Source organism: Tachypleus tridentatus, chromosome 2, assembly GCF_004210375.1.
Source record: "Tachypleus tridentatus isolate NWPU-2018 chromosome 2, ASM421037v1, whole genome shotgun sequence".
Taxonomy (NCBI): Eukaryota; Metazoa; Arthropoda; class Merostomata; order Xiphosura; family Limulidae; genus Tachypleus; species Tachypleus tridentatus.
In genome coordinates, this window is record NC_134826.1 from 131,845,233 (window position 1) to 131,867,349 (window position 22,117).

Sequence of the window (22,117 nt, forward strand, 5' to 3'; positions counted from 1 at the left end):
ATTTTTTCAGAACCTTGTAATAAAATGTTGAAAACACTGAAGTAAAGATTTTTGTTTTTGTTTTTACCTTTGTTAATGAACTGTTTTATTACTGTTGGTTTTGGATTTTGATTTTAAAAAATATGATTCTATATTCAACCTTATCTGTATTAAGCTTTCCAATAACATTCGATTATTTTAATATATTGTAAATTACTTCATAAAAGTACTTATGTAACTTTGTATATTTAGATATTCCTTCCATTAAAAAAAAAAATCAAGGATGTATATTCTTATGGAATGAAATTTTATATTGATGAATATTGGTCATATATAATACTTATAACCCTATAGAGATTATATTTTACTCTACCCATGATTTTTTTTCACTGATGAAAATGTTAAAATCAGTAGTTATGTTTCACAGAAGTAAAATATAATGCACACATTAATATTTAAGGTTCCTGGCATTTTGCCAAAGTTAAATATTAGAACAGTTCAACATGGCCAGGTTGTTAGGGCACTTGACTCACAATGTGAGGATTGCAGGTTTGAATCCCCTTTCATCCGTGTAGTGGTTATAATGTGATGATTACTTCCACTATTTGGTGATAAAATGGTTGCCCAAAAGTTGTTGGTGGGTGGTGATGACCGCTGCTTTCCCTCAAATCTTTCACTGCTAAATTAGGGATGACTAGCACAGATTGCCCTCATGTAGCTTTGAGCAAATTCCAGATGAACAATAGAAATTAGTGCAATGTTTCACTATTATGCCTTTAGTGAATATACAATACACTATATTACCTTTTAGAAAGGTAATATAGCATTGTTTTACAAACTAAAACTGTTTGTTTTATTTTTATATATTGTAAATTACTTCATAAAAGTACTTATGTAACTTTGTATTTAAGTTAATACAAGTTAATGACATAAGAGCAAAATTATGTTTTCCAATAACATATGGAAATTATGTCCTTATTAAATTAAGGATCTTTAATAATAACTTATATTATTAAATGTTTTAATAAATAAACATTTATTCCTGACTTACTTATGTTTTGTGTTGATTTTATTGACAGCTGGGGTTTAAAGGGATTCTTATATAAACTGTTTTCACTGGACAAAGACAAAAAGGATTCCACTTTACTGCAAAAATTTGGGACAAGCTTTAAAAGTGATGTATGACAGCATTAAATTTATATTAACTTATGTTAATATACTCTTGTTATATTAACAAGATTAATAAGGAATCTTGTGTTATTTGTCCATAGCTCACAAGCTATGCCAAAAATTGTACAAATAAATAAAATTATTATGAACTGTAGAGAACCGTATAAAGTTGTTTTATATGGTGAACATTTTTGTTTTATGCTTTCTTCAGAAATATAAATTTTCTATCACACATTAATAATTCCAAAATATATGCAAAATGCAGATTTGTAAAATCTTATGCAGAGAATAAACTTAACACTGCCAGCAAAATAAGAGTCATATGAACAGATAAAAAAAAGTTTTTATTCACAATAATTATGTAAGTCTTACCACTTTTTAACCATTTGATAGTTTTGTGTTGATTTTATTGACAGCTGGGGTTTAAAGGGATTCTTATATAAACTGTTTTCACTGGACAAAGACAAAAAGGATTCCACTTTACTGCAAAAATTTGGGACAAGCTTTAAAAGTGATGTATGACAGCATTAAATACTGGCATGAGCTATCCTGAACTCCATTTGCAAATATTTTGTCCAAAACAAACTACAAAAAATATTAACCTGAGCTCACAGTAGTGTTTGTTTTTTCTCAAATTAATGACAAGGAATAAGTTTTTGAGAGAAGAAGAAACTGTAACTAAACATGTTCATAAATATTTTTTCCTAAAAAAAAAAGAACCTAAACTCACAGTAAGGTTTTTTTTCTCTCATATTAGTGATAAGAAATTGGCTAATAAATTAAGTACCCAAAATTATAACATCTTTATTTCACATCTGTCACTGATTCACAGTGTTATTACTGATGTTTAATTTTTTTCCTGGTTTTTATTAAGGATCTTTATGTCATGCTTTTTTATTTTCTTCAAAGCTTGCTAGGCCTTGTTTGGCTAACTGGTTTGGATGCTTGACTTGCATCAAACCATTTACCACATAACATGTAAGATGATGTTGAAAACATAAAGAACATTTGCATATTTATGTAGTCAGTCTAATAAAATTATGAATTTTAAATGTATTCAACACTTTCAAGTGTGTTAATTGACTTCCAGAATCAATTTGGCCCTGTTGTATTTTGTTTGTTTTTGATACTGTTGGTGATGGTTTTACCTTTGTTCACTCATTTTAACATTTTTTCTTTAAAACTTTATTTTGTTTTTATTTCAAGTCAGTTACTGCTTCACAGTGTTATTAATAAGATTTAATTGTGTTCTTTGTCTTTATTAAGAATCTTTCTGTTTGTTTGTTTTAATTTTCTTCTAAGCTTTCTAGGCTTTGCATGGCCAAATGGTTTGGGTGCTCACCTTGCATGCTATGAGTCACATGTTCAAATTCCCATCACACCAAACATGTTTGCCCTTTCAGCTGTGGGGGTTGTTATATTGTGATAGTTAATCCCACTATTCATTGGTAAAGGAGTAACACAAGAGTTGATGGTAGGTGGTGATGACTAACTGACTTCCCTCGAGTTTTCACTGCTAACTTCGGGACAGCCAACATAGATGGCCCTCATGTAACTTTGCATGAAATTCAAATCAAACAATATTTAGCTTGCCAGTACCATAACTTCAAATACTTCCTGCTCCAAGAAAAAAATTCTGATATTAAACTCCTTATTTCACCCAAATTGTTGCACTCATTTATAAATTTTCTTTACCATCTTATTTTTTACCAGTTTACTTCTGCTCTATTCATTCCTTGGTCAGTAACTCTGCTGGACTACTCTTTCAAAAGCATTAGTCTTACATATCTTTTCATTCTTGATGAGGCCACTATTAAGACACTTTGATCTCACTGACTATATTCCAGTTATTCATTTAGATGTATATCTATATTGAATCAGAGGTCTTATCTCAATGTTCACTAGGTGTAGGCTATCTTTATCAACTACCTGCACTTTATAATTACGTGTTTCATCAATCCTCTTTAAGTTTTTTCCATAATTGTTGAGATTCATCTCATACTTTCCTATTTCCCATCAAAACATTCATCCTCCTGTTACCCAATGTAGGCTGACACTTCAGCTTTCCAGATTTGATGTAAATAATTTTTGTCAGGTACTTTAAATTAGACATTTTATCATTTCCTCAATTCCAGCAAATTAATTGTCTTTGGATTATGTTCTTTAGGTGGATGTATGGGTGCCTCTCAATATGTTTTCATTAATTTTATCTACATTATGTTACTGTCTCATCTATGTTTTGGTTTCAGTGATGTTCTTCCAGTGTCATTAAAAGTTTCATTATGGTAAGAATCTTTCTAATACTTTTGTTTTTATTGGGTCATTTGTTTGTGTTAGTTTTGTAGAAGCCAGATTCTGACTATGCTATTTGGCATTACCTGATTAATAAGTTATTAGACTTATTTATCTGCATCTCGGGATGTATTTTCTGCTAGGGGCAGATTTAGTGTTAACAAATTTCTTTTTTTGTGTGTGTGTCATTTTGAATACAATCTTCTGTTTTTTAGTATTACATATCCCTGTACTTCTTGCAATCTACGTTTGGTTAAAAGAGTCTGTGTTTTGTAGTAAATAATTGAGGTCTTACCTCATTCATTCTCTCCTTGGGACTTTGAATGAGTATGCTCATTAGATCAAATGAGTTATGCATATACAGCTTTAGTAAAATACAGAAAATACTCGCATATTTATAGGTATTTAATTAGCAACCAATAAAAATAGTTTATATCAGCACATATGAAGTTATAGAGGCAACAACTTAGTATGTAAACAATCCTTTTCAATATACATCAATAAATAGATACAAGTTATTGCTACTTGGTTAATACCATATTTTAGTATTCTAGTGGGGGGTTGAGTCTAATGCACAAAAATATGACACCTTAAATAACATCTGAGGATGGACCTTGTTCAAGATAGAGGAACAATGTGTTTGTTTGAGATGGTAAAAATTTATACCTTAATAGCAATAGCTAGTGAAGGTTGAACCTATAGCTAATTCATTTAGTAGAGCACTTGCCTGCTGTGTGAAATACCTTTAGTTTGAATCAATGAAAAAAAAAACTACAGAAGTGGTGGGTTCAAATCTGTGATCTTGAGATTAGACGTCTAATGCTCTGCTGATTTAGCTAGAGGTTAAACCACAAACTACTGCTGTATAAAATACTTTCTTAACACACAAATTTATAAATAAATGTTTAAATACAGCCTAAAAATTAGATTTTATATATGCACAAGAAAAACAACAGCCTTTAAATACACAAAACACATCCAAACCTTCAGTGCAGTACATTTCAGCTATTATAACATTTTAAGGGATTAGGTTGTCATGTTTATTGCACCTCAAGAATTAATTCATTTTTAAACAGGATTTTAAAAGCAGTTATTAATCGACCTGTGTTTATATTATGCTGATGTTAAAACCATAGGCACAAGCCTACTGAAGTGATTAAAGAATTTAGAACTTATTCAGTGACCCCCATTCTCTAGTACTTGGAATATATATATATATCAGATCGTCCCATAAGTAATGTCTGAAAATTTAATAGAGAAAGTGCATCATCATTTCTGTCTTTGTAGAAGATTTTAATGGCTAAGATATGTATCATGATAGTAGGAGGTGTATAAAAATGTTCAGACAAATAAAAGAAACTAATCCGACTCTACTTTTTCAAATCATTAATCAAATAAACCCTTATGAAAATGGATATGTGTGAGGAACACATTAGGCATATAATGTTTTATGAGTTTAAAACAGCAATAGTGCAGCAGAAACTACATGAAACATTCAAGGTGTTTATGATGCAGAGTCTCTCAATGAAAGAAAATGTCGAAGGTGAATTTAGAAGTTCAGATCAGGTGACTACAGCTTAAGTGATGCATCATGTTCAGGTCGTCCTGTTGAGTTTAATGATGACTTGTTGCTGTCTGCACCTGATGAAGACTGTGCTGTAACAGTTGAAGCTTAATTTAATCCATTCAACACTTCACCGTCATCTGCAACAGCTTGGAAAGGTGTCAAAACTTGGAAAATTGGTCCCCCATGATTTGACAGAAGCCAACCTTAGAGCAAGAGTGGACATTGGAGGTAAACTGGCTAAAGCACAGCCCAAAATGGACCTCCACCCTGGGAAAGTCTTGTTAAGCATTTATTGGGATATTGCAGGTGTGATCCTCTTTGATTTGCTGCCACTCAATGTAACGATTACATTAGACTTCTATTGTCAACAGTTAGAACACTTAAATGTTGCACTGAAAGAAAAGAGACCTGCTTTGATCAATCATAAAGGTATTTTGTTATGCCAGGATAATGCACGGCCCCATACAGTAAAGATCACATCTTCAAAGATTAAAGTGTTAGACTGGGAAAAACTTCCACATCCTCCTTATTCTCCAGATCTTGCCCTATCTGATTATCATCTATTTTGAAGCTTGTAGAACTATCTTGATGGAAAAGAAGTTGGAACACATGAAGATGTCAAAACTACCCTCTCTGCATTCTTTTCCTCCAAACTCCAAGAATTTTATAGAAGTGGAATTCAGAAGTTTGTTAATTGTTGGCAGGAAGTAATTAGTAATAATGGAACATGCATTATTGATTAGATAACATTAAAAGCCTTTGAAATCCTTTTTTTTTCTTTTTCTGAACCTAAAATCAAATATTATTTAAGGGATGATCTGATATGTAACTTAAAAAACAAGCCGAAACAAAAATAAATAAAACAAAAAACACTGCACCAATTGAAAAGATCCCAGGATACAAACTATAATGTGGGATCATAAAATGTACCCTAGGTTTTGGAGGTGAATGAAATTGTAGGATCCACCTTGTGGTGGGGATACACCATCTGTCAGTCTTAACTTCCATTTGCCAGTCTCACATAAGAAATAAAAGAGTAGCAATAGATATAAAAATAGAAATTAGGAGAGCGAGATGCTTTTTAATTTATAACAAACTAATATAATTTGTCAGAGGTTTGGATCTGCTTTTTCAATGCAGTTATTTTTTGGGATGTTGTTTACTTAACTTTATCAAAATGTTTTAATTTTCACTAAAATATATATATATGACAGACATTGATCTACAACATCTCAAAACTGTGAGGAAACATTTCAGAACATATTTCACAGTGGTGGTTTAAAAACAGTACCTTACTCAGCTGTGTGTTTGATTCTTTATAAAGATTCACTTCCTGAACAAAGTAACAACTGAGTTATTAATTTATTTAATACAACTTGGAAACCTGCTCACTTTTTAATGAAGAAAGATGGTTGATACACCCCAAAGTAAGCTGAATTTTTAAAACATTGTCTGCTCAAGGTTATCAGCTATCCATTAACCTGGATATGAACTTGTTTATCTAAAGTTGTTACATCACTGATATTGTGATTAATTTTTTTAATCTTAATTAGCCATTAAGGACTTTTTTTTTTCTCTCAGAGCAGTTACTACAGTGTTTGATTTTGAAAGAATAAACTCCAAATAAATTTAAGCCAAAGGAAAAATCTCAGAGATAAATATTGTTTCAAGAGCTAAAAACAAAATTAAAAAAAAACCCTTGAGATTTAGTAATTTTATTTTGTAAAACATCTCATGCAAACAAATAACTACATGAAGAGAACTGAACTTAACTTTAATGTAGGAAAGAAGCACTTTCTATTTAGCACCAGTAAAAGGACTCGTTTGGAAATGTATTGATATGTCAGGTTAATCATCTTTTTATCTTGCTATAAAATGGGCATACAACTTCTGCAGGTTTCATATTTGTGTGACTAAGATTATTTATTTCAATCTTGAATAACTTATTGTGTGTTTCTTTTTCTCTTATCCCATAACCAAGTTGATAATTTGTATCTGGACATTAGCAGTGCTGAGTTCATTATATTAATTCACTCTCTGATCATGAAACTATATATAATATAACATTTAATGTAATTTTCATGATATTTGACAAGCTTTTAGTAAAATTGACAAACGTTTTGTACACAAAAAATCAGATTTTTTTAATTAAGTGTTTTTTTGAAAAATTTGTTTGGAAACTTATGTTGTCAGTTTAACTCACACTGATAGGTATGAGTGCAAGGTTATATTCTGAGGAAAAGTGTTTAAGGCAGCTATAAATCAATCTGTGTTTACATTACGCTTATGTTAAAACCAAAGACACAAGCCTACTGAAGTGATCCAACGATTAAAAACTTATTCAGTGATCCCTATTCCCCAGTACAGATATATGTATAATAGGCACTAACCTCCAAAATATTAAAACTCTGTGAAAAGATTTTAGATCATATCCTATAATGCTTCAAATGAACAATACCTTACTCAGCCCTGTGCTCATTTTTTAAAAGAAATTTTATCTTCTGAACAAAGCAATATTTAACCTCCTGAATCTTCTACATGAGTATCAAAATTTTTTCAGTAAAACTATATTTACAATTTATTTCTCTACACATTTTTGGAAAACAGTATATAATAGGAAGGCATGGCATGTGGGATTGATAAGAGTATATACTTTTTAGATTATGTCTCAGTAATTTCTGTACTATAAATATGTGAACTAAAAACATCATATAACAGCAGTAAAAATATCTACAATGAGCAATTCATTGTGAACAAATTTCACGTGTAGAAGTGAAGACTGAAAATTCATTCTAATTTTTGCTTTTGAAAGTAAGAATTTAAAAGTATATAATATTAAAAATTTAATTTATTACCTATAATTTGATGCCAAGTTTATTGACATACGTTGTTAATGAAGTAGGCCAATTAAATTTTGAACATAACTCTGTAAAAAACTTTTGTGATGTTCACTTTGACCTGACCATATCCACAGAATTAAAATTATTTTGGAACCTCCTCTTGTTGTTACATATCTGCTTTATCTGACACCCATACATCTTGATTATAGTCCTGCAGCATGGTTTCCACTGCGAAAGCTTCATGGTAAAGCTGGCATGTCCAGAGGACATCATTTCTCTGTGCTGGTTTCCATAATCCATCTAGTTTATGAAAACAAGCTTCCCAGTGTCTGTTTCAACATTTTGGTCACACAGTCGTTGGAAGTAAACTTGAACAGTATATCGTTATATGAAATAGCATGAATATCTCTTTAATTCTACAACTTATTTAAGTATATGACTGATGAACAGATAGCTCATAAAAAAGAATTTGTACACGTATGTCTTGTGTGACCTTTCCACATGAAAATCGTTCTTGATTATGTTGTGTACTGTTGCCTGGTGAATATGAATGTCTTTTTCCACTGACTTTTATATTCAAGAGTTCTCACCTGTTAAAACATGTCACATTTTGTTACCACAGTTGGAGTATGACTTGTTCTAGTTTTTTTTTCTGGTACCCCAAGTTGATCCATTTTCTTTTGTCACCTGAGTGTATATTTTATATTGGGAAGGCCTGTTAAAAATCCTTTTCAAAAAATTCCATTGACATAACAGTTCCTTCTTGATTATCTCATGTGGTGTTGTTTGGTAACTATGGATGTCTTTTTGCCACTGCTCTATGTTCAAGGATTCTCACCTGTTACAACATGCTGCTTCACTTTGCGACCACAATTGTAGTATGACTTATTCAAAGTATCTTGCTGGTGCCCCAACTTGATCCTCATATTTCTCTTTGGCTTGATGTATGAATATTTTGTATTGGACAGGTCATATCAGTACCTACAAAGTACAAAACATTGTTAAAAAGTAGTTCTGTTATATGCTGTACTGCTGTGACTTTCTAAAACTCTTTAATATAACATACTCTGTAGAATAACTTGTAGAAACTAGCAAATCAAGATAATGAGTATTTACTAATGTGAATACACAGCTTTGAATGAATACTTGTAGGATTTAGTTTTTGAAATATACTGTAACTTATTTATATACACATACAAAATATACAATATTTATTTTAAAACAGGTTTATAAAAACTACACATAAATAAAAATTTGGTGATTCTAAAACAAGCTTGTGATTTTTTTAAAAATTCAGGATGGATATTGTTCCTAATTTTTTCATGAATTTAACAGGTACAAAGCTAAAGCATTGAAAAAACTTCTGTTGCATGCAAAAAAATGTAGGTTTCCTAAGTTACCTAATATTTGCAATAACAAGAGATACTTAAACCTATATAATTATGACAAGTATAATGATTAGTTGTTAACAGAATGAATGAAACAGGTTTTTTTGTTGAGACTGAAGAAAGCAAACACCTTATTAATTGAAGGTAGAAGGCTAATTGTTAAAAGCCCAGGAATTATTTCATTATATTAAGTTAAAAGTAAAATGAGCTGTATTATGATAAAAATATAAAAAACATTGTTGTTATTGAAAGAAAAATGAGAATAAACTTTAGGTGATATAAACAGACCATTGGTTAATTAAAAACAAGATTAATACATAGTTAAGAGACATGTATACAAAATTTTGTAGCACATTTAACTTTTTGAAGATGAAAAGAAATCTTCTGAAAATACTTAAATTGCTGTCACATTTTATATTCCTCCTGTATTTGACCAGTGAGGAAATTTATATCCCATATTACAATCACATAGAAATTTCACCTATCCAAGGTAAAGTGGAACACACTAAACCAGCTATAAAATATATAGGAATGCACTAGTACACAACTTTAACCAGACTTATTATTTCTATATTAAAACTCTTAAAGAAATGTTTAAGTATGATGTATACACGATAATAAAAAGTTATATATCTAGAATTTGCGTAAAAGTTGAAATGAATGTTTAAGCAATTAAAAGACCAGATATTGTTTACAAAAGTGTATATGATCTAGCTTATATTTTGAAGGACACATTAGAAATACACATAAAAGCTAACTATAAAGTAGAGTAAAGAACCAGCTGTATAAAGAAAAAGTTATTAATTTGCCTCAAACCACAAGTAGAGTGATATATCTTTGTGGCAGTTAAGGGAACAATCATTAACTTAACAGTTGATGCTGTCTGAAACATTTGAGGGAAAGGTTGGGATTAATTTGACTGTATAATTTATGAGCATAATTTGTAGAATCATGGTTATTCATATCCAAAAGGAAAGCACATAGTTTTTAGTACAATATTTTGAAGTGAAGTTCATGATCTTTTGTAAAAATATAAACAACTTTGAACAAAAGAAAATAATTAATTAGAAATGTTGTATCTGTTTATAGTTGGTTCATGTATTGTAGATCTGTCAGTTTAATCTGTGCAAAAGACAAATTCGGATTAAGTAATTATTCTTATTTTTTACATATTTCAGGGCTTTAGCAACAAAGATATCCCTCTTGATGACCCTTCTGTACATGTTTTGGTTCACCATTGTGAATCAGTCCTTTTTGGTCATCATCGCATCAATCAAGTCAAAGATCAGGCAATAAGTTTACCTTCATCTAATGGTGCTTTTCAAGAACCTAGTTCTCCAGTTATACTTTTATTGGGAGGAATAAATCTTAACATTTCAAACATAGAAGAAACAGGTATTAATTACTTTCTGTGTGGATGAAATGCAAAGAAACAGTTGGCACAGGTGTTGTTTCTATTAGAGCTAAATCTTATATTATTCATGGATATTGTATTTTATGGCTAAACAATGTTTATTCACAGCTGTACTGTTGCAAATAATATTTTTGCAAAATCAATAGGAAAGTTATTTATCTAACATAAGGATGGTTTAACTTGGGTAAATTTTAAAAATTAATTGTTAAATGATATAAAATGTTTTATAATAAGAACTAATAACATATTTCTAGAAAATTTCAGGTAAAATAATATTTGTAATAATCTATTTTTTATCAAAATGGAAATGTTTGAGATCTAGATTGCATATCTTAAATTATTTTGCATTTATTATATTCTTCAATTTAGAGGATTTTAGAAGCCAATGAATATAATCTATTTTGAGATCTAGTATTTTTGTGTAACCAGTATTTTGGAGCTAATATATTATAAAAAAAAAAATGTCAACAGGATGAATGAGACAAGTTTTGGTTAAGATAGAATATTATACTTGTTGTATAGCTGATTTTATTTTATAACATCACTGAAATTATTAAATTTTAGAAGGGAATAAAATTTCATTAATCATTTTTTCATGATATTTTATTGTCAGAATTTATATGATGATCTCTAATCACATTTTTTTGTTGTATTATACCATAAATTTGGGCTTACCTTCTGACAAAATATTAAAATCCTTTTAAGCATAAGAATAACTGCTTATTGGATAATTTCAGGAGATAAAATACTTCGATACTTGCCAATGGATGATAAGTGGGAGGAATGTGGACACCTACCTGAAGCTCGACATCATCATGTTGCTGTTCTATTTAATAGATCTGTATATATCATAGGTAAGTTGTGCTACAAGTATTTTGATGCATGTTAGAAGTACACAAAAAATTGTGAAATATAGGAAAGGGCAATAATAGATAATTTCCAATACAGAACCATTGCCTCTTCTCACATAAATAACTGTTTTCGTTTAGTGCTGCTCAATATATGTGTACAAAAATTTTCACATGCCACAAGCTTTCACAATTCTTATAATCAACTCATTCAAATATGTCTTGCATGTAAATCATCATGCGAAAATCTCTTTACCAATAAGAATGTGACATACTCTCTTGATGCATGTGACTTCCACTATTTGATTCTACCAAACTACCACTTTACATTTAGCAGTACTTATGTCAAGATGTTTTTTGGTTGTGCTCTTCAAATTTGTTCAATTTGTGATTATTTTTGTTGTTGTTATTATTCTGAAATGGGTTTTTTTGCTTTTCTTTGCTTTACAACAGTTAACTTTTCAGATATTTTATTTTCCAAGTTTTTCATTTCTTTCCTTTCATTAAACATCAAAGCTTCTACTAGCACATTTATAGAGACTACACATGGAGAGAACTTGTTTTTGGAATTAAAACTTGATAGCAATGAATCCACTTTTTAGAAAATCAAAGTATGAGACAATTTTACAGTTAAACAAAGAAACTAACATCAATAAACACAATATAAAAGAAGCTGTCTTAACTGAAGGAAACTTCTGTACCTTAAATCAACATCTTGGGGTACCAAGATATAAGTATTAGACTGTGAAGCAATATCTAGTCATGTAATCTCTTTGTTCTGTACTGCATATATATGCTTGAATATGTCTGAGTGTAGACATGCCCTTATTACAGTTCCTTATTCAGCTCCTTCTAAGCCCTTACATGTTACTCCCTCTAGGGGTTCCTCATCTCCTGATTTTATTATATGCAGATAGACACAAAACCAATAGTACCATTGATTACCTGCTGGTTTTCAGTTCAGTGGGGGTTTGCTTGTCCGATTTTGTTATAGATTATTTAGGTTTTATCCAATAGATTTGTTTTCCAATTTCTTCCTCTTCTGTTATCTCAGATAACTATTTCCTTTCCATTGCCTCACGATCCTACCATCAGTCAGCATCTGTCCAAGATGGTACACTATCTTCTTTCCCAGCAGGTCATCAACCCTGTCAATCATCCTTCTCTTGGTTCTTAATCCAAGCTGTTTGTCATATCCAATAAAACTGAGGGCTAACAGCTTATGATTGATTTGTCTTGCCTCAATCAGTTTTTGTTTCTGCCCTAATTTTCTGTGTGGGTTTTTTTCTCTGGTTTTGTGGATGACCAAGGTAGTCATCATGAATACTTACCTGCATGTCCCAATATCTTGTCAGTTGAGATGCTGTTTTCACTTCATTCATTACAGGGTAGTGTATCAATTTTGTGCCCTTCTCTTTAGACTTTCTTCAGCCCTGTATGACTTTTTTTCAGGTTTCAGGTGATCAAGGCATTTGGCAAACATTTACATGTTAAATGGTTGTGCTTCCATCATTACATGGACAACTGGCTTCCATTAGCTTGTTCCAAACAGAAGTCTGCCCATCACACTCGTCTACTGCTCCTGGAGGCAGCTTGTGTGGGCTGGTTAATTAGATTTGAGAAGTCATTCTTTATATCTACCTTATATCTTGTTCATTTAGATGTTTTCAACATTAATCTTAGTTGGGCCCAATTTTCTTCTCATTGACTTCATTCAAGGGAACTTTCATGAAGTTCTATCGCTTTAGGGAATGTGGTCTTCCATGGAAGCCCTTATCCCCTAAGATTGAGCACATGTACAGTCTCTTAAATGGACTGTGCTTGACCCATGGAATATTGTGTTAGATCCATTGGAGACTACTGTTTCCTTATAGACAGTCTGCATTGGTGGTTGGACAAGGCTGACACTTTGGCAGATGTTCCTTATATCTTTACAGATGCTTCCATTCATGGCTGGGATGCATGGATCAATCAGCAGGAAGCTCCATGTTGGTGGTCCAGAAGATCTTATCCTATCAACATCCCGTAATTTCTGGATGTATGTCATACCTTGTATCATTTTCTTCATCTTGCCATGAATCATCTGGTCATGAAATATTCTGACAATTCTACAGTGGTTGCTTATCTCAGTTACCAAGGCAGCACCTGTTCTCATTCTCTTTTGTGATCAGACTTTGATCTCATTTTTTTGGACTCATATGAGTGGTATTTTTATAGTTGCATGTCATATTCCAGGTGAATTCAGTCTTGTTGCAGACTGTCTTTCTCATGCAGACAAAGATTATCCAACAGAGTGGTTTCTCATTCCTCTTGTTTGCTAGCAGGGTACTCCTCACCTAGATGCATTTGCCACATTCCTCAAACCTAAATTACCACTGTTCTGATGTCTGATTCCTCATTTTTGTTTTCACTTGCTAGGCCCACTGTTCCTTATATTATGGATTTTCTCACTTGGCTGCTTGATCAGGGGGTCTTCTATCTCCTTGACTGTCAGTTATCAGGCTGCCTTATCCCACACTTTTAATTTTTGAAGGTGCCTTAAAGTTTTTACTTCTCCTACCTTTTCCCTTTTGTTGAATTCCTACTGGGTAATACCTTCTTCTTACCAATTCTCATTCCTTCCATTTCCTACCTTTATCCTTGCTAGGATCCAGAAAGGCTACTATGTCCTGTTCATACCCTTCATTGCTATGTTGCCTGCATGGTTACCTTCTGTGATGCCCATTCCCACCTATACATTCCTAAGCAGACGTACTCTGTTTGTGGCCTCTCTTCTTACACCCTGACAAATGGATTCAGATTTTAATTTGATTAGTTTATTTTTCCTTATTGTCTTCTTCCCATAATTTGTTCCAGGTGTCTTCTCATCAGGTCAGGCACTTTACCTTTTCAATGGGTCTCATCTCTGTCATCCCTTGGGGGAAAATCTTTATTGAGACATGTAGACTACTCGATATACATACATATCTCACTATCTGCATCCATTTGTTATATCTACATTTTCATGTTATTGTCTTCCTCTCGTAGCCAATCTTTAGACTTTGGTGAAACTGTGACTAGGTAAGTTATCTTTTATATATATATGCATATACACATATATATATACACACACAAAATTCCATTTTCAGGAGCTTTTCCTTTTTATTTATTTTTCTGTCTAGATCCTCCTCTGTGGCGAGTGGTGCCTGACCAAATATGATTCTCATAGTCAAACCTGCACTGTCAGGCCATGTTGAGTGCTTATTTCTTATTTCCATGACCATAAAATACTCACTGTTGAGATGGGGTGTTCCATGAGATCAATTGTAGGTTTGCCTCATTAACATTCCCTTTTCAGATTGCACTTACCTGTAGAACCTGCAGACATCATGAGTAAAGCAGAAGGGGATAGTTGTCCATCTCTTCCATCCCTTAGGTTGAATAAGTCAGATATAGTCTGCTTTTCCAAATAGGGTTTTTGTGGTCACCCATTGCACTGTCTCTTGTGTTGTTATTCTTTCAGACTGTCCCTCCTTCTCTTTCAGAGGATTATGTGAGTCCATACCACTTTCCAGTTCCAAGCCACTGGGGTGATGGACCATTGAGGAGTCCTCCTGATGTAATAATGATAAACTATACATATAATGATTAGACCATTCAGTTGAGAGTAGAGTGATGGTGTTCTTCTGGTGTATGTGATGAGATGCCCTTCACTCTGATGCTTCATCTCTGTATGGGGTTATCCAATGGGATATGATAACTTTGGAGTGAGCTGTTAAAATTGCAGTTCGCCTCTTTATTGGGATCTCTCATCCTAACCTCATATTGATGAGTTTTGAATTCAGAACTGAACCAATCAATGTAAGTCCTCACACTTGTATTACAGGTGTTTTTTTCCCCACTCAATTATGCTCTTGTTCCTCCATCCGTGAGTTATGATGGAGGTACTTGCATATTAATTTGGTTCTTCATTTTATGCTGTCCTGGATGATTTTATTATACCAAAGATGTTATTGTACTAGGGGTGATTTGGTGATTTCTGTTGGATTTGTTTAGAATGAGATAGTTTACATTACAGAAACATCTTTACGATACTGATCATCTAGATGTTGGGTTCTTAGATTGGTCAATCAGTTTGCCACATTGCTATCATGTGTACCATTCAAATACTGGGTCTGCTGAACTTGAGGTGATGACAATATGATCCTCTTTCCTATCACTACATGGATGTTGGATCCCAGAGGCTTGGGATTTGGATGCAATTGACATGCCATGTACAGTATATTGCACCCAAGCCATTCAACACCTAGGGACATTTACTTCTACTTTCATCAAATTTCTTGTACTCTGTGGGGTTTAGATTTGTTATATGGTGGTTCAGATCTTTATTTCACCATTGTTCTCTCCCATATAGATGTGCTGCTTTTTGTTTCACCCATGCCTGCAACACCTCATTCCAAATTGGATGAGAAGAATACCTGGTAAAGATGTGGTGCAGTCTCTCATCTACGATCCTTACCTATGAGGGTCAATCTTTTTAGGGTGTTCATTGGATACTCTTTGAAAATGCTCCTTTGTTTTTTCCCATGCACCAGCCTCTCCACCTATTCAATGTGAGATTCTAGCTACTTGTGTGAGAGGAGGTAATGTACCATATTGGAAGTTATAATTTTCCTATATTGAAAATATATTTCCAACAGGTACTTACCTGCTCTCACACTTTCTCCCCGCTGAAAAATGGTGTTTCCATTTGCTGCCAAAACTGGAAGTGATAGTTCAGTGGAATCGAATAGAGAAAGTCACATGCATCAAGAAAGTGTGTTGTACTGTTATTGGTGGAGGATTGTTCCATGATGACATACATTTAAGATGCATTTGAATAAATTAATTATGAGGTATGTGGAGGTTCAAGGCTAATTAAGCTACGTTCTAACATTAGTAAACTCCAGACAAAATGTGAAAAAATTACTTTGCATATCTTAAGTAGCTTACCTGTCACTTAAAATAATTTTCTGATTTAGTACAATGCTTTCTTTTCAAATCTGATTGCAGTTCATAGTTGATAATAAAGCCAAATTTTATACTTTCAATGAAAGCAGAAGTAATGTAGTTTAAAAAAACAAGGAACAAAGATCAGGAAGCTATAGCTCTTTTGACGACTAGTTAAATTTAATTTGCTACTTTTATGGGAAAATGTGATGAAACTCAGCTCATTTTCAAGCTACCCAAGCAATATTTTATGTAATTTAAATCATGTTAAGTTTTGATAAACATTATAGAAATGTCAAGCAAAAAGCAGTTTCATAGACATTCTAGTTTAGTCAAAACGACATCAGTTAAACGAAGAACGTAATGTAACATCTTAAGCTGTACTTCAACAGTAAATACAGAAAAATAGCAATTATGTCAGAGATTTGTAATGGTTCATAAACAAAGATATTTAGACCAGTCAAACATTTACAACATATCTGTAGTTACTGTTTACTCCATATAATTAAATATCACATCTATACAAAGCGAGTTCTGTAAAGAAAAACAAATAAGGATAATAAATATCTTCACAAGAAATGACATACAGATATGAAGTAAAAACATATAAATGATCCACACTATTTAGGCTCTTAATCTTGTCTTCTTCTCCATAAATTATATAATTAAAGAAATAACAAAACATTACCTTTTTTTTGTTCAAGAATTTATTTATTTTATTTTATTATGTTTTCACATAAAGATGTAAGCAATGAATATGTATGAGCTATCTTAGGTCTAAAATAATTTATTTTATCAGTAACTTCATGAAGAAAAAAGAAATTCTAAAATATATATGATATATTTAATGTATTGAAATAGACAACTATTTAACTGCCTAGCAGATACCATATTTCAAATCTCCATCACTAAACGTGCTTGCCCTTTCATCTAGGAAGAGTGTTATAAAGTGATGGTCAATCCTACTATTTGTTGTTAAAGAGCAGTCAAAGAGTTGGCTACGAATGGTGTTGAATAGCTGTTTTTCTCTAGTCTATCACTGCTAAATTAGCTACTGATAATGTAGATAGCTCTTGAGTAACTTTGTGGAAAATTCCAAACAAACAAACCTGTTTATAAGTATATTGAATTAAATAAATTTTAAAATTTAAAACTGCCGAAGTCATGGTAGTATGTATATCCATAAGGAATATGCATATTAGGTTACAAGATGAAATCCATGTAATTATTTTTTTTAAAAATGCAAGTTGCAAATTTGTAAATTATGTAATTAAATAAGGATATCTTGAACATTATACTATAAAACATCTATAGTTTAAATATATCAACAAATTATTTCTGAAAATAAGCCTAATGATTTAGATTTCTAGAAAAACATACACGCTTAAAAATAATATAATTATAATCTATTATTGTTTGAAATTTATGGAAGTCTAAAATATGAATTATCAATTATTTTGGATAAATGAGGTTTGGATAGTTAAGGTTTGTTACAATGGCAGGATATACTATATTATTCTAGTTTAAGAATTTCTATTCATGAATAAAGTATACATTTTTAGGTGGTTATGACCCACAAGAAACAGCAAAAGGAAAGCCATTAGCAAAAAAAACCTGTTTCAGATACAAATTGGATACGTGCAAATGGCAAAAAGTGGCTGACATGAATTATGCCCGTGTTTATCATGGAGCTGTAGCACTAGCAGGATTTCTTTATGTGATAGGAGGAAAAGATGATGAAGCAAGGTAGGAGTCTGTCAAGACACCTTTTTATTTTCATATAAATCACCCTAAATTTTTACATAAAGTACCAGTAGTTGTTGAAAAATTAACATACAATAAATATAAAGTTGACATATTGCAACAAAACATTCTTTTTCATTATTGTACAAAACATGCCACAACAAGTTGTATACATCAAAGCAGAAAACAAGTTAATAAAACTTCTTTTGTGTATATTTGTAGATGACAATCACAGATGTTTTTTTTACCCTGTGAATCAAGAAATAAGTCAGTCAAAGTGCAATATATTCTGTTTTAAAATGAATCAGGTTAATCTAGTAGTTAGCATGCCACACTATGGACCTTCAGCTCCATGATCTTTCTGCCAGAAAGAAAACAAAATTGTGCTCTGTGAGTGTAATACAAGAGTTACAGTCAAATTTCATAGTTTACTCAGAGCAATGCTTTAAGTTGTTCAAAATTAGGAACAGCTAGCAGAGACACCTTGGGTAACCTTATAAAAATGGTTAAAACGAACCAAATTGTTTTAAAAAAACATTTTGCTGGAGAGTGTATATTACTTTAATTTATATTTTTTAATATTATTGGAAGGAATATTTCATGTGTGTGTGTGTGTATATATATTATATTTTTACACACATTTTACCAGTTTCTAATCAATAACATTTTACAATTTCTAAGATACTTGTATTTTGAGACACAAAGTATATAGATTGCACAGATAGTTGACCAGTGTAGTGACAAAACGTTTGGTGCTTTGACTTGTAAAATGGAACATGATTGGCCTATCTCCATGTAACTGAAAGAGGCTAGATTACTCTACACAGAAACAAATACATTTATCTTTATTAACGGTTAATATAAAAATAAACTAGAAAGGCAGTTGAGAAACAATAAACAGAAGACACAGAATTTATCTTTTTTGATTTTCTAGAAGATGAAACAGGTGTTTATAGATGCCAAAACTACTGTCATGATCCACACACTTTCTTTCTTGCAAACACATTTCAAAATTGGGTCATGAGTATCCAGAAGCAACTGATCCATCTGACATTTGTAAAGAAACCCATGCTTATAGAGTAATGTGAGAAAATATACAATGATTCCATGAAATCATTGGTAGATCCTTTTCACATCCAGCTGTAAAAGGTAACATCTATGGTTGAATTGGCTCATGATGTGGATCAAATTGTCCATGTTCTGAATTAGAACTCTAGAATATAATTTAAATCTTATGTTAGGATAGATATATACCATTGGTTCATGATGTGGATCAAATTTCCCATGTTCTGAATTAGAACTCTAGAATATAATTTAAATCTTATGTTAGGATAGATATATACCATTGGTTCATGATGTGGATCAAATTGTCCATATACTAAATTAGAAACTTAGAAAATAATTTAATTCTTACATAAAGATAAACATATACCATGATATCATGAGATATCTGTTATCTTCCAACCATAAATTTGCTGTCTGAATGAGTTCAATGATACAAAACAATTTTTAAAGTTGAATTTATTTCCAGAACTTTTACCTGTAATTCTGTGCCATAGATGAGTCACTTTTCTTCTATTCTTTTGTTTTGTATTAATAGTACATATTCGTATTTAAATTGTACATATTAAAAATTGGATTAGTTCTAAACATAATCAATATTATTCATGAGAATTATGATTTTAAATTTTATTTTAATATCATTCAAAATCAAATAAATATTTTCATATTGTGTTTTTTATTATCTCAGTTTTTAGTTACTAGACCTAGCACTGTATCTTAAAAATAAACACTGTCATTATTTATCTATTTGATTATTTTAATTCTTAGTTCTCTAGATCCAATTCTGTGTTGTCATTATTCTCAAATAAATCTTGTATTTTATAATCTGTAGCTTTAAAAGGATAGTAACTCATTGATTTAGTTTCAGCTTGCTAAATTTTTATTGCTAAAATTTCTTTGCAATGAATACTTTACTTTATAATGGTTGGAAGAACTTATTCCATCTATTAAAACTCTCCTCTCAAAAGGAATAAATATTCATCCATTTTTTTGTTCTTTTTAAGTATGAATTGTAAATCAGGTAGACTTACCTCTGAAATACTAATAGCCTTTTCTTACTGAGTTTTTTCATGTGTGAGCAACTGTATAATTTTGAATTTATAATGTACTTGATGTAATGTAAATTATATTTCAATTTACCCAAAATTATTTTTTACCTTTCATATTGGTGGTTGTACACATACTTTCTTTTCCTGTGAATTCTAATAAAAGTCATTATTAAATATTACTGCTGTTCTTTCTACCAGTAATGGAAATTTTACAACTACTTTGTAGACTACACTCATGTTATTTGCCTCTAACTTACAGGGAAATTGAATAACTGTATTGTTGGACATTTTTGATGGTCATTGTATTCAGGTCATTATTTGTCTTCTGATGGCTAGAATTGGGTTTCATATGCATATTAAACACTCAGTTGCAAAACATTTGACATTTTCTAATGATTGTGTTAAAAAAGTAATCTCTCATTCAGGCCTATGCCTTTTCATTGTGTGAATACCAGAATTTGCTGTAATTCTAAAGAAGCTTCTACTGGTCTGGTTTTTCCTATTCTTCAGGTACATTATATGTTAATTATTAAATTAATTATTTTGCCTGAAGCTTTAGTGTTAATGTCATGTTTGACAAGTCAGTTTTGGAATTTTTAAAATATTTTCCACCTTCTCTTGATATTCTGGTCATTGCTAGTGCTTTTAGAGGTATGTTTACTATTAATAGCCTTTAAATTGGTTTATTTCCTCTACTATTCTTATTTCTCAAGTTTTTAACCAGATATTTCTTTTGGGAGAGAGGTGGGGGTCTGTTTGGCCTTATGTTGATTCATCATCAGTTTTCTGCTCTGTATACTATAAATTTGATTTATTTTAATTTTTCTTCTTAAGGGTAATTATTATATATTAAGTATTCTCATAATCATGAATTTTCATGTCAAGATCAAAGTTTAATCTTGCAGTCTTCCTTTGCTATGAATCTCGCAGACTTAGCTTCTGTTACCCCTGGCCATTATGTTTCTTTGATGCCTTATCTTATTGTACTTTCCTAGAAAGTACTATTTTTACCTCCATATTTTCAATGTACCTTTAAAGGTCTTTTTTCCTGCATCAGTTGTCATTGTAGAATTTTCACCAATATTATTCTCTTGTTCAGAGAAGCATGCCAGCAGAAGTTGAATAGTAGTTTAGCATTTAAATGTACTTCTGACAGTATTTTATCTTTTTTTTCTTAGACAACCATTTTATTATAATTGTCCTCCTATCTTGCTCCCTCATCTTGTCTGTTGAGTAGATGTCAACTACTTGTACATATTGTTTTGTAGGCCAAATGTGGCCATCAACAAGTGGAGTCTCTTTGACTCAGTGACCCTGCTGGTGTGAACAAATTTCCCACCTGGACTATTGTCTCAAATTATTGGTTCTTCAATGGAATCCTTGGTTTTTATAGGTCTTTCAGCCTCGCATTAATGTTTTTCTTCCAGTCCAGTTACTTACACAGTCTGGATCAGGATTTCTCAAATCTTCAGAAATTAGAAATCAAAGTCATTTATCACACTTTTCAGGTTCTCACTGCCTGCTATTTCTGAAGAAAGTTGGAGATTTAAGATATATCATAGACTTGTTTCAACTCATCATTTCCTAGACACCTCATTTTAAACTGAAAAACTTGATGTTCTTATGGAAGCCTCCTTGTCACAGCCTTTGTAGCAATGGATATTTAGAATGTCTTTCGTTTTATCCATATTCATCCATTACCTTATCAACTTCTTTTAGGTTGTACTTTACAATATTATTGCTCTTCTTTTTGGCTTTATACATTTTATGTCAGTTAGCCTTGTTTTGCTGGCCTTA

At 31.6% G+C, this 22,117-nt stretch overlaps 1 protein-coding gene across 8 annotated transcripts in view; it reads left to right on the plus strand.

Annotated features, from left to right (window-relative positions):
- Window positions 1–22,117, plus strand: part of LOC143245129 (kelch-like protein 41b) — a 60,043-nt gene that overhangs the window by 32,300 nt on the left and 5,626 nt on the right. For all 8 annotated transcript variants that reach the window (XM_076491059.1, XM_076491061.1, XM_076491065.1 and 5 more), the window contains 3 exons: window positions 10,415–10,631; window positions 11,388–11,504; window positions 18,029–18,212. In XM_076491059.1, the coding sequence (XP_076347174.1) occupies window positions 10,415–10,631; window positions 11,388–11,504; window positions 18,029–18,212 (518 nt within the window). The remainder of the gene's footprint in view (window positions 1–10,414; window positions 10,632–11,387; window positions 11,505–18,028; window positions 18,213–22,117) is intronic.